The sequence below is a fragment of the Dendrobates tinctorius genome, unplaced genomic scaffold (genome assembly GCF_039654945.1).
Source record: "Dendrobates tinctorius isolate UK_male_01 unplaced genomic scaffold, ASM3965494v1 ptg000311l, whole genome shotgun sequence".
Classification (NCBI taxonomy): Eukaryota; Metazoa; Chordata; class Amphibia; order Anura; family Dendrobatidae; genus Dendrobates; species Dendrobates tinctorius.
The window spans coordinates 395021-412301 of record NW_027361978.1 but is presented as its reverse complement, the minus strand read 5'-3'; the positions used below and the strand labels follow the sequence as shown (position 1 = coordinate 412301).

Here is a 17281-nt window from a genome sequence, read left to right as displayed (position 1 = left end):
ATACGGCACAATTTATCTGATCACCATACAGCACTATTTATCTGATCATCATACGGCACAATTTATCTGGCACCATACAGCACTATTTATCTGTGCACCATACAGCACTATTTATCGGATCACCATACAGCACTATTTATCTGTGCACCATACAGCACTATTTATCTGGGAACCATACAGCACTATTTATCTGATCACCATGCAGCACTATTTATCTGATCACCATACAGCACTATTTATCTGTGCACCATACAGCACTATTTATCTGTGCACCATACAGCACTATTTATCTGATCACCATACAGTACTATTTATCTGGACACCATACAGCACTATTTATCTGATCACTATACGGCACAATTTATCTGGGCACCATACAGCACTATTTATCTGTGCACCATACAGCACTATTTATCTGTGCACCATACAGCACTATTTATCTGTGCACCATACAACACTATTTATCTGTGCACCATACGGCACAATTTATCTGGGCACCATACAGCACTATTTATCTGTGCACCATACAGCACAATTTATCTGGGCACCATACAGCACTATTTATCTGGGCACCATACAGCACTATTTATCTGTGCACCATACAGCACTATTTATCTGGGCACCATACAGCACTATTTATCTGTGCACCATACAGCACTATTTATCTGTGCACCATACAGCACTATTTATCTGTGCACCATACAGCACTATTTATCTGTGCACCATACAGCACTATTTATCTGTGCACCATACAGCACTATTTATCTGGGCACCATACAGCACTATTTATCTGGGCACCATACAGCACTATTTATCTGGGCACCATACAGCACTATTTACCTGGTCACCATACAGTACTATTTATCTGGTCACCATACGGCACTATTTATCTGATCACCATACGGCACTATTTATCTGATCACCATACAGCACTATTTATCTGTGTACCATACAGCACTATTTATCTGGTCACCATACAGTACTATTTATCTGGGCACCATATGGCACTATTTATCTGATCACCATACGGCACAATTTATCTGGGCCCCATACAGCACTATTTATCTGTGCACCATACAGCACTATTTATCTGTGCACCATACGGCACTATTTATCTGGGCACCATACAGCACTATTTATCTGATCACCATACGGCACAATTTATCTGATCACCATACAGCACTATTTATCTGATCATCATACGACACAATTTATCTGGCACCATACAGCACTATTTATCTGTGCACCATACAGCACTATTTATCTAATCACCATACAGCACTATTTATCGGATCACCATACAGCACTATTTATCTGTGCACCATACAGCACTATTTATCTGGGCACCATACAGCACTATTTATCTGATCACCATGCAGCACTATTTATCTGATCACCATACAGCACTATTTATCTGTGCACCATACAGCACTATTTATCTGTGCACCATACAGCACTATTTATCTGATCACCATACAGTACTATTTATCTGGACACCATACAGCACTATTTATCTGATCACTATACGGCACAATTTATCTGGGCACCATACAGCACTATTTATCTGTGCACCATACAGCACTATTTATCTGTGCACCATACAGCACTATTTATCTGTGCACCATACAGCACTATTTATCTGGGCACCATACAGCACTATTTATCTGTGCACCATACAGCACTATTTATCTGGGCACCATACAGCACTATTTATCTGGGCACCATACAGCACTATTTATCTGTGCACCATACAGCACTATTTATCTGTGCACCATACAGCACTATTTATCTGTGCACCATACAGCACTATTTATCTGGGCACCATACAGCACTATTTATCTAATCACCATACAGCACTATTTATCTGTGCACCATACAGCACTATTTATCTGGGCACCATACAGCACTATTTATCTGATCACCATGCAGCACTATTTATCTGATCACCATACAGCACTATTTATCTGTGCACCATACAGCACTATTTATCTGTGCACCATACAGCACTATTTATCTGATCACCATACAGTACTATTTATCTGGACACCATACAGCACTATTTATCTGATCACTATACAGCACAATTTATCTGGGCACCATACAGCACTATTTATCTGTGCACCATACAACACTATTTATCTGTGCACCATACAGCACTATTTATCTGTGTACCATACAGCACTATTTATCTGATCACCATACGGCACAATTTATCTGGGCACCATACAGCACTATTTATCTGTGCACCATACAGCACTATTTATCTGTGCACCATACAGCACTATTTATCTGATCACCATACGGCACAATTTATCTAGGCACCATACAGCACTATTTATCTGTGCACCATACAGCACTATTTATCTGGGCACCATACAGCACTATTTATCTGGGCACCATACAGCACTATTTATCTGATCACCATACGGCACAATTTATCTGGGCACCATACAGCACTATTTATCTGGGCACCATACAGCACTATTTATCTGTGCACCATACAGCACTATTTATCTGGGCACCATACAGCACTATTTATCTGATCACCATACGGCACTATTTATCGGATCACCATACAGCACTATTTATCCGATCACCATACAGCACTATTTATCTGTGCACCATACAGCACTATTTATCTGGGCACCATACAGCACTATTTATCTGATCACCATATGGCATTAATTATCTGGGCAACATACAGCACCATTTAGCTAGGCACCAAACAGCACTATTTATCTGGTCACCAATTGGCACTATTTATCTTGGCACCATACGGCAATACATATCTGGGTAATATCAGGCACTACTTTTCTGGTCACCATTTGACACTATTTTTCTGTGCACCGTACAGCACTATTTATCTGTGCACAGTTATTAATTGTGCGTGGCGTGTGCGACCCTCTCTAAGAAGCCGGGAAAACAATGATAGGATGCAGTTGGCGTTACACTCTATCAGTGTGCAGCGGTATACGGACGGCACATACCTCACACTCGTAGTGTCCGGTGTCTTCCTTAGTCGCGTTCTTTACAACTAGGACCAAAGTCCCGCTCCTCTGCTCGGCGAACATCTGGTGTTTGCTGGAATCTGACAGCAAATGTCCGTCTCGGTACCACCTGCAAACAGCGCCATCATCAGCTTTCTCTCCTGTACTACAACCTCCAGCAGACAACCACATGTTCTATGGCATAATGATGATGGTGGTGGTCACTCACCGGATTTGTGGGTATGGTGCCCCCTCAATAGCACATGAGAACTGCGCATCTTCTCCCTCCACGAAGTAAACGTTCCGCATCTTATTAATGAATCTCGGCGGAACTGACGACAGAGACACAAATCAATCTCACTGCAAGATACGAGGCCTGAAGTAATCTGTGATGCTCTAATACTCTGTGCTGCAGGGGAGAATCCTATAACCTTACGGGATATCCTACATTGTCTCCTGTGCGCACTGTACCAGGGGAGAACTAGAGAAGTCGCTGCAGCTCCACAGAACAAAATCATGCACATGACAGTGTTCACACTGACTGAAACGAGGAGCCGCAGCCTCACACCACATATAGTCTACATACATCACTTATACTCCAGTCACAACCACAGCTGCACCCACAAATACGCTACTTTCCTGGTAGCTCAGGTTACAGGATTTCACTGCCCAGAATACTCCGACTCTCATTATGCAGCAGGATGATAGCAAGAGCAGAATTGTGACTGCAGCTCTGGAGGTGACTGGAGGATAAAACATGATGTAATAGCAGAATAGTGACTGCAGCTCTGGAGGTGACTGGAGGATAAGACACGATGTAACAGCAGAATAGTGACTGCAGCTCTGTAGGTGACTGGAGGATAAGACACGATGTAACAGCAGAATAGTGACTGCAGCTCTGGAGGTGACTGGAGGATAAGACACGATGTAACAGCAGAATAGTGACTGCAGCTCTGGAGATGAGTGGAGGATAAGACATGATGTAATAGCAGAATAGTGACTGCAGCTCTGGAGGTGACTGGAGGATAAGACACGATGTAACAGCAGAATAGTGACTGCAGCTCTGGAGGTGACTGGAGGATAAGACACGATGTAACAGCAGAATAGTGACTGCAGCTCTGGAGATGAGTGGAGGATAAGACATGATGTAATAGCAGAATAGTGACTGCAGCTCTGGAGGTGACTGGAGGATAAGACACGATGTAACAGCAGAATAGTGACTGCAGCTCTGGAGGTGACTGAAAGATAAGACATGATGTAATAGCAGAATAGTGACTGCAGCCCTGGAGGTGACTGAAGGATAAGACACGATGTAACAGCAGAATAGTGACTGCAGCTCTGGAGGTGACTGGACGATATGACATGATGTAATAGCAGAATAGTGACTGCAGCTCTGGAGGTGACTGGAGGATAAGACATGATGTAACAGCAGAATAGTGACTGCAGCTCTGGAGGTGACTGGAGGATAAGACATGATGTAACAGCAGAATAGTGACTGCAGCTCTGGAGGTGACTGGACAATATGAAATGATGTAATAGCAGAATAGTGACTGCAGCTCTGGAGGTGACTGGAGGATAAGACATGATGTAACAGCAGAATAGTGACTGCAGCTCTGGAGGTGACTGGAGGATAAGACACGAGGTAACAGCAGAATAGTGACTGCACCTCTGGGTATGAGTAGAGTACATGGCTGCTTTTGGCATAGGGAGATGAGCATCTCTTCTGAGGCTGCAGTCCAGACGTCTTTTGGGGGTCTTTTGAGGCCCCCAGGATTGGGATTCAGACAGTTCTCAGTTAAACTGACAGTGGCAGAACTCACCTCCTGCTTTCTCTATTCCACTGCATTAGTGTCTTTAAGACGTAAATATAATTGACTATGAGCGCTGGCACTGAAGGGATGGAGGAGCAATCATCAGCTCTCCGACCTGGTGGACAACGAGCCCAACCTGCTGACATCACTGCGGCGCTGCAGAGGCGGCAAAGTTAATGGCTTGATAGTGAAACCGTAGATACGAGGGACTTCAATTGTATTTCTAGATGGCAGAGTGCATTAGAGTGAGGGCACAGTACAGAGGGGAGGCCGTGTGAGGGTACAGTACAGAGGGGAGGCCGTGTGAGGGCACAGTACAGAGGGGAGGCAGTGTGTGAGCACAGTACAGAGGGGAGGCAGTGTGTGAGCACAGTACAGAGGGGAGGCAGTGTGAGGGCAGAGTACAGAGGGGAGGCAGTGTGAGGGCACAGTACAGAGGGGAGGCAGTGTGAGTGCAGAGTACAGAGGGGAGGCAGTGTGAGGGTACAGTACAGAGGGGAGGCAGTGTGAGTGCAGAGTACAGAGGGGAGGCAGAGTGAGAGCACAGTACAGAGGGGAGGCAGTGTGAGGGCACAGTACAGAGGGGAGGCCGTGTGAGGGCACAGTACAGAGGGGAGGCCGTGTGAGAGCACAGTACAGAGGGGAGGGAGTGTGAGGGCACAGTACAGAGGGGAGGCAGTGTGAGTGCACAGTACAGAGGGGAGGCAGTGTGAGGGCACAGTACAGAGGGGAGGCAGTGTGAGTGCACAGTACAGAGGGGAGGCAGTGTGAGGGCACAGTACAGAGGGGAGGCAGTGTGAGGGCACAGTACAGAGGGGAGGTAGTGTGAGGGCACAGTACAGAGGGGAGGCCGTGTGAGGGCACAATACAGAGGGGAGGCCGTGTGAGAGCACAGTACAGAGGGGAGGCAGTGTGAGGGCACAGTACAGAGGGGAGGCCGTGTGAGGGCACAGTAAAGAGGGGAGGCCGTGTGAGAGCACAGTACAGAGGGGAGGCCGTGTGAGAGCACAGTACAGAGGGGAGGCAGTGTGAGTGCAGAGTACAGAGGGGAGGCAGTGTGAGGGTACAGTACAGAGGGGAGGCAGTGTGAGGGCACAGTACAGAGGGGAGGCACTGTGAGGGCACAGTACAGAGGGGAGGCAGTGTGAGGGCACAGTACAGAGGGGAGGCAGTGTGAGGGCACAGTACAGAGGGGAGGCAGTGTGAGGGCACAGTACAGAGGGGAGGCAGTGTGAGTGCAGAGTACAGAGGGGAGGCAGTGTGAGGGCACAGTACAGAGGGGAGGCAGTGTGAGTGCAGAGTACAGAGGGGAGGCAGTGTGAGGGCACAGTACAGAGGGGAGGCAGTGTGAGTGCAGAGTACAGAGGGGAGGCAGTGTGAGGGCACAGTACAGAGGGGAGGCAGTGTGAGTGCAGAGTACAGAGGGGAGGCAGTGTGAGGGTACAGTACAGAGGGGAGGCAGTGTGAGCGCACAGTACAGAGGGGAGGCAGTGTGAGAGCACAGTACAGAGGGGAGGCAGTGTGAGTGCAGAGTACAGAGGGGAGGCAGTGTGAGGGCACAGTACAGAGGGGAGGCAGTGTGAGTGCAGAGTACAGAGGGGAGGCAGTGTGAGGGCACAGTACAGAGGGGAGGCAGTGTGAGTGCAGAGTACAGAGGGGAGGCAATGTGAGAGCACAGTACAGAGGGGAGGCAGTGTGAGAGCACAGTACAGAGGGGAGGCAGTGTGAGAGCACAGTACAGAGGGGAGGCAGTGTGAGGGCTCAGTACAGAGGGGAGGCAGTGTGAGGGCACAGTACAGAGGGGAGGCAGTGTGAGGCACAGTACAGAGGGGAGGCAGTGTGAGAGCACAGTACAGAGGGGAGGCAGTGTAAGGGCACAGTACAGAGGGGAGGCAGTGTGAGTGCAGAGTACAGAGGGGAGGCAGTGTGAGAGCACAGTACAGAGGGGAGGCAGTGTGAGAGCACAGTACAGAGGGGAGGCAGTGTGAGGGCACAGTACACAGGGGAGGCAGTGTGAGAGCACAGTACAGAGGGGAGGCAGTGTAAGGGCACAGTACAGAGGGGAGGCAGTGTGAGTGCAGAGTACAGAGAGGAGGCAGTGTGAGTGCAGAGTACAGAGGGGAGGCAGTGTGAGGGCACAGTACAGAGAGGAGGCAGTGTGAGTGCAGAGTACAGAGGGGAGGTAGTGTGAGTGCAGAGTACAGAGGGGAGGCAGTGTGAGTGCAGAGTACAGAGGGGAGGCAGTGTGAGTGCAGAGTACAGAGGGGAGGCAGTGTGAGGGCACAGTACAGAGGAGATGCAGTGTGAGGGCACAGTACAGAGGGGAGGCAGTGTGAGAGCACAGTACAGAGGGGAGGCAGTGTGAGAGCACAGTACAGAGGGGAGGCAGTGTGAGGGCACAGTAAAGAGGGGGTACAGTACAGAGGGGAGGCAGTGTGAGGGCACAGTACAGAGGGGAGGCAGTGTGAGGGCTCAGTACAGAGGGGAGGCAGTGTGAGGGCACAGTACAGAGGGGAGGCAGTGTGAGGGCACAGTACAGAGGGGAGGCAGTGTGAGGGCACAGTACAGAGGGGAGGCAGTGTGAGGGCTCAGTACAGAGGGGAGGCAGTTTGAGGGCACAGTACAGAGGGGAGACAGTGTGAGGGCACAGTACAGAGGGGAGGCAGTGTGAGGGCACAGTACAGAGGGGAGGCAGTGTGAGGGCACAGTACAGAGGGGAGGCAGTGTGAGGGCACAGTAAAGAGGGGAGGCAGTGTGAGGGCAGAGTACAGAGAGGATACAGTGTGAGGGCACAGTACAGAGGGGAGGCAGTGTGAGGGCTCAGTACAGAGGGGAGGCAGTGTGAGGGCACAGTACAGAGGGGAGGCAGTGTGAGGGCACAGTACAGAGGGGAGGCAGTGTGAGGGCACAGTACAGAGGGGAGGCAGTGTGAGGACAGAGTACAGAGAGGATACAGTGTGAGGGCACAGTACAGAGGGGAGGCAGTGTGAGGGCACAGTACAGAGGGAAGGCAGTGTGAGGGCACAGTACAGAGGGGAGGCAGTGTGAGGGCACAGAACAAAGTGGATACAGTGTGAGGGCACAGTAAAGAGGGAGTACAGTACAGAGGGGATGCAGTGTGAGGGCACAGTACAGAGGGGAGGCAGTGTGAGGGCAGAGTACAGAGAGGATACAGTGTGAGGGCACAGTACAGAGGGGAGGCAGTGTGAGAGCACAGTACAGAGGGGAGGCAGTGTGAGGGCACAGTACAAAGTGGATACAGTGTGAGGGCACAGTAAAGAGGGGGTACAGTACAGAGGGGATGCAGTGTGAGGGCACAGTACAGAGGGGAGGCAGTGTGAGTGCAGAGTACAGAGGGGAGGCAGTGTGAGGGCACAGTACAGAGGGGAGGCAGTGTGAGGGCACAGTACAGAGGGGAGGCAGTGTGAGGGCACAGTACAGAGGGGAGGCAGTGTGAGGGCACAGTACAAAGTGGATACAGTGAGGGCACAGTAAAGAGGGGGTACAGTACAGAGGGGATGCAGTGTGAGAGCACAGTACAGAGGGGAGGCAGTGTGAGGGCAGAGTACAGAGGGGAGGCAATGTGAGAGCACAGTACAGAGGGGGTACAGTGTGAGGGCACAGTACAAAGAGGATACAGTGTGAGGGCACAGTAAAGAGGGGGTACAGTACAGAGGGGATGCAGTGTGAGGGCACAGTACAGAGGAGATGCAGTGTGAGGGCACAGTACAGAGGGGAGGCAGTGTGAGGGCACAGTACAGAGGGGAGGCAGTGTGAGGGCACAGTACAGAGGGGAGGCAGTGTGAGGGCACAGTACAGAGGGGATGCAGTGTGAGGGCACAGTACAGAGGAGATGCAGTATGAGGGCACAGTACAGAGGGGAGGCAGTGTGAGGGCACAGTACAAAGTGGATACAGTGAGGGCACAGTAAAGAGGGGGTACAGTACAGAGGGGATGCAGTGTGAGAGCACAGTACAGAGGGGAGGCAGTGTGAGAGCACAGTACAGAGGGGAGGCAGTGTGAGAGCACAGTACAGAGAGGGTACAGTGTGAGGGCACAGTACAAAGAGGATACAGTGTGAGGGCACAGTAAAGAGGGGGTACAGTACAGAGGGGATGCAGTGTGAGGGCACAGTACAGAGGAGATGCAGTGTGAGGGCACAGTACAGAGGAGAGGCAGTGTGAGGGCACAGTACAGAGGGGAGGCAGTGTGAGGGCACAGTACAGAGGGGAGGCAGTGTGAGGGCACAGTACAAAGTGGATACAGTGAGGGCACAGTAAAGAGGGGGTACAGTACAGAGGGGATGCAGTGTGAGAGCACAGTACAGAGGGGAGGCAGTGTGAGGGCAGAGTACAGAGGGAAGGCAGTGTGAGAGCACAGTACAGAGGGGGTACAGTGTGAGGGCACAGTACAAAGAGGATACAGTGTGAGGGCACAGTAAAGAGGGGGTACAGTACAGAGGGGATGCAGTGTGAGGGCACAGTACAGAGGAGATGCAGTGTGAGGGCACAGTACAGAGGGGAGGCAGTGTGAGGGCACAGTACAGAGGGGAGGCAGTGTGAGGGCACAGTACAGAGGGGAGGCAGTGTGAGTGCAGAGTACAGAGGGGATGCAGTGTGAGGGCACAGTACAGAGGAGATGCAGTGTGAGGGCACAGTACAGAGGGGAGGCAGTGTGAGGGCACAGTACAAAGTGGATACAGTGAGGGCACAGTAAAGAGGGGGTACAGTACAGAGGGGATGCAGTGTGAGAGCACAGTACAGAGGGGAGGCAGTGTGAGAGCACAGTACAGAGGGGAGGCAGTGTGAGAGCACAGTACAGAGGGGGTACAGTGTGAGGGCACAGTACAAAGAGGATACAGTGTGAGGGCACAGTAAAGAGGGGGTACAGTACAGAGGGGATGCAGTGTGAGGGCACAGTATAGAGGAGATGCAGTGTGAGGGCACAGTACAGAGGGGAGGCAGTGTGAGGGCACAGTACAGAGGGGAGGCAGTGTGAGGGCACAGTACAGAGGGGAGGCAGTGTGAGGGCAGAGTACAGAGAGGGTACAGTGTGAGGGCACAGTACAGAGGGGAGGCAGTGTGAGGGCACATTATGAAAAGTGGACTTTGTGAGGGCACAGTACAAAGGGGAGGCAGTGTGAGGGCACAGTACAGAGACAGAGGGGAGGCAGTGTGAAGGCACATTATGGAAAGTGGACTGTGTGAGGGCACAGTACAGAGGGGAGGAGGTGAGGGCACATTATGTAAAGTGGACTGTGTGAGGGCACAGTACAAAGGGGAGGCAGTGTGAGGGCACAGTACAGAGGGGAGGCAATGTGAGGGCACAGTACAAAGAGGATACAGTGTGAGGGCACAGTACAGAGGGGAGGCAGTGTGAGGGCAGAGTACAGAGAGGGTACAGTGTGAGGGCACAGTACAGAGGGGAGGCAGTGTGAGGGCACATTATGGAAAGTGGACTTCGTGAGGGCACAGTACAAAGGGGAGGCAGTGTGAGGGCACAGTACAGAGACAGAGGGGAGGCAGTGTGAAGGCACATTATGGAAAGTGGACTGTGTGAGGGCACAGTACAGAGGGGAGGAGGTGAGGGTACATTATGGAAAGTGGACTGTGTGAGGGCACAGTACAGAGGGGAGGAGGTGAGGGTACATTATGGAAAGTGGACTGTGTGTGGGCACAGTACAGCAGAGAGTAAATGTGAGGGCAGAGTACAGAGAGGAGGAGGTGAGGGCACATTATGTTAAGTGGACTGTGTGAGGGCACAGTACAAAGGGGAGGCAGTGTGAGGGCACAGTACAGAGGAGAGGCAGTGTGAGGGCACATTATGGAAAGTGGACTGTGTGAGGGCACAGTACAAAGGGGAGGCAGTGTGAGGGCACAGTACAAAGAGGATACAGCGTGAGGGCACAGTATAGACGGGAGGCAGTGTGAGGGCAGAGTGCAGAGATGGTACAGTGTGAGGGCACAGTACAGAGGGGAGGCAGTGTGAGGGCACATTATGGAAATTGGGCTTTGTGAGGGCACAGTACAAAGGGGAGGCAATGTGAGGGCACAGTACAGAGGGGAGGCAGTGTGAAGGCACATTATGGAAAGTGGACTGCGTGAGGGCACAGTACAGAGAGGAGGCAGTGTGAGGGCACATTATGGAAAGTGGACTGTGTGAGGGCACAGTACCAAGGGGAGGCAGTGTGAGGGCACAGTACAGAGAGGTCACAGTGGGAGGAAACAAGATGGAGAGGGGACAGTATGAGGGCACAGTAAAGAGAGAGGCAGTGTGAGGGCACAGTATAGAGGGGGGACAGTGCTATGTAGCGCCTTCCCAGAAGCGAAGTGCTTCGCAATACCTAACGCTTTCTTCAACACTACTCTCCTGGACCACAGCCGGCAATCAGTTCTGATGAAGATTCAGTGTAGGATCGAAATTTTAATTTTATACAGATTGCCTATTAAAGGAATTATCTATTTTTTTACCACAACGTTCTGAATGGCAAATTTGCTCTACTACTTAACTTACGGGTTGGAACCTTACTTGGGCACCTCTTTGTACTACAGGAGTTGCGTATAGTTACCAAAAGTACGGAGAAGGGACAGTGCGAGAGCACAGTACAGAGAGGGTCAGTACAAAGGCACAATACGGAGAAAGGCAGTGCGAAGGCACAATGTGGAGAAAGGACAGTGTGAGGGCAGAGAACGGCGAGGGGACAGTATGAGGGTACAGTACAGAGAGAGGTAGTGTGAGGGGGAAAAAGTAACGAGAGGGGACAGTGTGAGGGCACACTATGGAGAAGGGGCAAGTGTGCGGGCACAATACTGAGAGGCACAGTGTAAGGCCAAAGTATGGAAGTGGACAGTGTAAGGGCACAGTATGGAGAGGGGAAATTGTGAGGGCACAGTACAGAGACAAGACAGTGTGAGCGCACAGTATGGAGAGTGGACAGTGTGAGGGCACAGTACAGAGACAGGACAGTGTGAGGGCTCAGTATGAAGAGTGGACAATGTGAGCGCACAGTATGAAGAGTGGACAGTGTGCGGGCACAATACTGAGAGGGACAGTGTGAGGGCATACTATGGAGAAGAGGCAAGTGTGCGGGCACAATACTGAGAGGGACAGTGTAAGGCCAAAGTATGGAAAGTGGACAGTGTAAGGGCACAGTATGGAGAGGGGAAATTATGAGGGCACAGTACAGAGACAGGACAGTGTGAGGGCACAGTATGAAGAGTGGTCAATGTGAGCGCACAGTATGGAGAGTGGACAGTGTGAGGGCACAATACGGAAAAGGGGCAGGGTGAGGGCACAGTATGGAGAGTGGACAGTATGAGGTCACAGTCCGGAGAAGGGGCAGGGTGAGGGCACAGTATGGAGAGTGGACAGTATGAGGTCACAGTCCGGAGAAGGGGCAGGGTGAGGGCACAGTATGGAGAATGGACAGTATGAGGTCACAGTAAGGGGAAGGGGCAGGGTTAGGGCACAGTACGGAGAGTGGACAGTGAGAGGTCACTGCAAGGGGAAGGGGTAGTGTGAGGACACAGTATGAAGAGGGGACAGTGAAGTCACAGCATGGGGAAGTACAGAGAAGGGGCAATGTGCAGCTACAATATGGAGGAGGACAGTGTAAGGCCACAGTATAGAAAGTGGACAGTGTGACGGCACAGTTTGGAGAGGGGAAATTGTGAAGGCACAGTACTAAGACGTGACACTGTGAGAGCAAAGTATGAAGAGTGGACAGTGAGAGGGCACAGTACGGAGAGTGGACAGTGTGAGGGTACAATACAGAGGGGGACAGTGTAAGGCTACAGTATGAAAAGTGGACAGTGTGAGGGCACAGTATGGAGAATGGACAGTGGGAGGACACAGTACGGGGTTAGGGGCAGTGTGAAGTCACAAAACAAAGAAGGGACAGTGTGAGGATACAGTAAAAAGAGGGGACAGTGTGAGGGCACACTATGGAAAGAAGACAGTGTGAGGGTACAGTATGGAGAGTGAACAGTGTGAGGCCACAGTAGGGAGAATACACAGTGTGAGGACACAGTAAGGAGAATGGACAGTTTGAGGGCAAGCACAGTAAGGAAAGTGGACAGTGTAAGGGCACAATATGAAGCGGGGAAAGCATGAGGGCACAGTACAAAGAAGGGGCAGGATCATGGCACAGTACAAAGAAGGGGCAGGATAATGACACAGTAAAGTGGCAGTGTGAGGGTACAGTACAGCAAAGGGGCAGTGTGAGGGGACAAAACGGAGAGGGAACAGTGTAAGGGCACAGTATGGAGAGGGGACAATGTTAGGGAATGGAATAGAGCGGGAACAGTGTGAGGACACAGAAAGATTAAGGGCAGTGTCAGGGCACAGTTCGGAGAGTTGACAGTGTGATGACACACTACGGAGAGTGGACTGTGTGAGGACATAGTATGGAGAAGGAGCAGCATGAGAGCATAGTATTGAGAAGGGGAAGGGTGAGGGAACAGTACATAGAAGGAGCAGAGTGAGGGCACAGTATTGAGAGGGTTAGCATGAGGGCACAATACAAAGGGGGATAGAGTGACGGCACAGCTCAGAGTGGGCAGTGTGAGGTCACAGTATGGAGAGAGGACTTCATGAGGGCAAAATATAGACAAGGGAACAGTGTGAGAGCACAGTACAAAGAGGAGATGGTGTGAGGGTACAGTAAAAAGATGGGACAGCGTGATGGCACAGTGCGCTGATTGTACTGTGTTCTTACACTTTCCCAAGAGGAGACAGCTTGAGTGAGCAGGACAAAAGGGAGACAGCGTGAGGGCACAGTACAGAGAAGGGACAGGGTGAGGGTACAGTACAGAGAAGGGGGTAGTGTGAGGGCACAGCATGGAGAGGAGACAGAATGAAGGCACGGTATTGATAGGGGAAGCATAAGGGAACAGTGCAAAGATGGGAACAACACGAGTGTACAGTACAAAGAGGGGACAGCATAAGGGAACAGTGCGGAGAAGGGAAATTGTAAGGACACAGTACGAAGAGGGGACGGTGTGAAGACAATGCGGAGAGGGGACAGCGTGAGTGCACAGTACAGAGAAGTGTCAGGGTGATGGAACAATACAGAAAAGTGGACTGGCACAGTATGGAGAGGGGACAAACGTGAGGGTATAGTTCAAAGAGTGAGCAGTGTGAAGGCAAAATGCGGAGAGGGGACAGTGTGAAAATACAAAATGGAGAGGGGACAGTGTGAGGACACAGCATGAAGACGAGACAGATTAAGGACAAAGTACGGAGAGAGGACAGTATGAGGACAGTGTAAGAGAGGGAACAGTGTGAGGAGATTATATAAAGAGGGGTTAACATAAGGGGAAGCTAAAATTGGGACTAGTGTGGAGGAGAAACCATTGACAAAGGACAGCATGAAGTGGGGATGTCTTCATGTACTGATGGGGTGTCTGGTGCTATATTCATGTACTGATGGTGATTTTGGAGCTATATGCTTGTACTGATCATGGTTTTTGCTGTATTGAGTTCTGGTGATGTACTGATGGTGGCTGTGGTGTTGTGCTGCTTTTCTGTAATAATGGTGGTCCTGATGTTATATTCATGTACAGTCATGGCCAAAAGTTTAGAGAATGACACAAATATTAATTTTTACAAAGTCTACTGCTTCATTTTTTCTAATGGCAATTTGCATATACTCCAGAATGTTATAAAGAGTGATCAGCTTAACAGCAATTACTTGCAAAGTCAATATTTGCCTAGAAAATTAACTTTATCCCCCAAAACACATTTCAACATCATTGCAGCCCTGCCTTAAAAGGACCAGCTAACATCGTTTCAGTGATTGCTCCATTAACACAGGTGTGGGTGCTGATGAGGACAGGGCTGGAGATCAATCTGTCATGATTAAGTAAGAATGACACCACTGGACACTTTAAAAGGAGGCTGGTGCTTGGCATCATTGTTTCTCTTCTGTTAACCATGGTTATCTCTAAAGAAACACGTGCAGTCATCATTGCACTGCACAAAAATGGCCTAACAGGGAAGAGTATCGCAGCTAGAAAGATTGCACCTCACTCAACAATCTATCGCATCATCAAGAACTTCAAGGAGAGAGGTTCCCTTGTTGCCAAAAAGGCTCCAGGGCGCCCAAGAAAGACCAGCAAGCGCCAGGACCGTCTCTTAAAAGTGTTTCAGCTGCGGGATCGGGCTACCAGCAGTGCAGAGCTTGCTCAGGAATGGCAGCAGGCAGGTGTGAGTGCATCTGCACGCACTGTGAGGCAGAGACTCTTGGAGCAAGGCCTGGTCTCAAGGAGGGCAGCAAAGAAGCCACTTCTCTCCAGAAAAAACATCATGGACAGACTGATATTCTGCAAGAGGTACAGGGAGTGGACTGCTGAGGACTGGGGTAAAGTCATTTTCTCTGATGAATCCCCTTTTCGATTGTTTGGGACATCTGGAAAACGGCTTATTCGGAGAAGACCAGGTGAGCGTTACCACCAGTCTTGTCTCATGCCAACTGTCAAGCATCCTGAAACCATTCATGTGTGGGGTTGCTTCTCAGCCAAGGGAATGAGCTCTCTCTCAGTCTTGCCTAAAAACACAGCCATGAATAAAGAATGGTACCAGAATGTCCTCCAAGAGCAACTTCTCCCAACCGTCCAAGAGCAGTTTGGCGATCAACAATGCCTTTTTCAACATGATGGAGCACCTTGCCATAAAGCAAAGGTGATAACTAAATTGCTCAGGGAACAAAACAGAGATTTTGGGACCATGGCCTGGAAACTCCCCAGATCTTAATCCCATTGAGAACTTGTGGTCAATCATCAAGAGACGGGTGGACAAACAAAAACCTTCAAATTCAGACAAAATAAAAGCATTGATTTTGCAAGAATGGACTGCTATCAGTCAGGATTTGATCCAGAAGTTGATTGAGAGCATGCCAGGGAGAATTGCTGAGGTCCTGAAGAAGAAGGGTCAACAATGCAAATATTGACTTTCTGCATTAACTCATTCTAACTGTCAATATAACCTTTTGTTACTCATAATATGATTGCAATTATATTTCTGTATGTGATAAAAACATCTGACAAACACACATAAAAACCAGAGGCCAGCAGATCATGTGAAAATATAATATTTGGGTCATTCTCTAAACTTTTGGCCATGACTGTACTGTTGGTGATTCCAGTGCCATTTTCGTGTACTGATAAAACATGATTTAACAGCAGTATACTGCACCTCTAGCTATAAGTGGCAAACATTCATATTATAACAGCAGAACATTAACTGCAGCTCTGGAAGTGACTGGAGAATAGCATGAAGGGAGATGTGTGCAGTACAGGGTATTTCCATACTTCCTTTGTACAATCATTAATCTCTTGGTGACTCTGGAGCAGGTTTGGGATGTGAGAACTTTCCACCAATATAACAGAGACACTATGTGACAGTTACCTTGGACCAGGATCTTGCCCAACGTGCTTGCAGTACCCGCTGGGCTGCAGGCGAAACATATGTACTGGCCAGAGTCCGCGCCCGTCATATTGTCCAAGATGAGGGTGCAGGAACCATCTGGATCCTCAATGATGATGTGATGTGGATCCACCTCCACTGAGCGTCCATCTGGGGGGGCACAGAAATGAGGGGGCAGTGTGATGTATGGCACAGCACATGGAATTTATCCATCAGTGGCTTCCCCATGCTACCACCAAAGGTACCATTGAGCAAAGCTATATAAGGGTTAAATAGTGAAAATCGATGATTATGGCCACCATCATGAGCAATGGGCAAAATATGGCCCCTGCCAGTCCTGACTACAAGTCCCAGAATGGAGGAGAAACAGCTGGGGATCAGGGGTTATACAGTGGTTCTCTCCATACTGCACTCCATCGTTCTGGTGAAAGGGGATCATTACCTTTGTACCAGGTGATAGTGGGTTTCGGGGTCCCGGTGACACGACATGCCAGCTTGACAGTTTCTCCGAGCTCAGCCGTGCAGTCTCCCAGCACGTCGATGAAATGCGGGGGGTCTGCAACACAAGACACTCAAGGTCAGTGGGCTCAATTGTTTGTGATTGCAGCTTTGGATGTGACTGGAGTCAATGTTCTACAGGAGGGCGGAGCCATGACCCCAGATATACCATCCTGAATGGACCGCGGGGGGTATTCAGGAGAGACCAATGTATGGTGACTGTTTCTTGTCCCCAACCACTGGGGGTGCCGTGCCCATCACCCTTCACCCCCGACCTCGGCTGATGGGTGTTATACTGCCCCAACGCTTACTCCACTGCGGCAGGCTGAAGCGCTGCTGGATGCCGCTGATCTCCTTCACCCAGGAGTTCTTGACGATCAGCGTCCGCGCCTGCAGCAGGTATTTGCGCACTGAGTCCTCCCGCTCGTGCCAGATCTCGAAAGCTCGATCGTCGCCCTCCACCAGATCGTTCACGTCAATGTTTGTCAACTGAGAAGGAAACAGCAAGAAAGTATGTGAACCCCCGGTACTGAAGACCAAGTACAGCATGCCTTCCACCTC

At 50.2% G+C, this 17281-nt stretch overlaps 1 protein-coding gene across 1 annotated transcript in view; it reads right to left on the bottom strand.

Moving 5' to 3' along the window:
• OBSCN (obscurin, cytoskeletal calmodulin and titin-interacting RhoGEF) overlaps positions 1 to 17281 on the bottom strand; it is a 636219-nt gene that overhangs the window by 254746 nt on the left and 364192 nt on the right. The window contains exons 85-89 of the mRNA XM_073561015.1: positions 17032 to 17209; positions 16665 to 16778; positions 16205 to 16372; positions 3217 to 3319; positions 2988 to 3117 (exon numbers count right to left, since the gene is read on the bottom strand). Of these exons, the coding sequence (XP_073417116.1) occupies positions 2988 to 3117; positions 3217 to 3319; positions 16205 to 16372; positions 16665 to 16778; positions 17032 to 17209 (693 nt within the window). The remainder of the gene's footprint in view (positions 1 to 2987; positions 3118 to 3216; positions 3320 to 16204; positions 16373 to 16664; positions 16779 to 17031; positions 17210 to 17281) is intronic.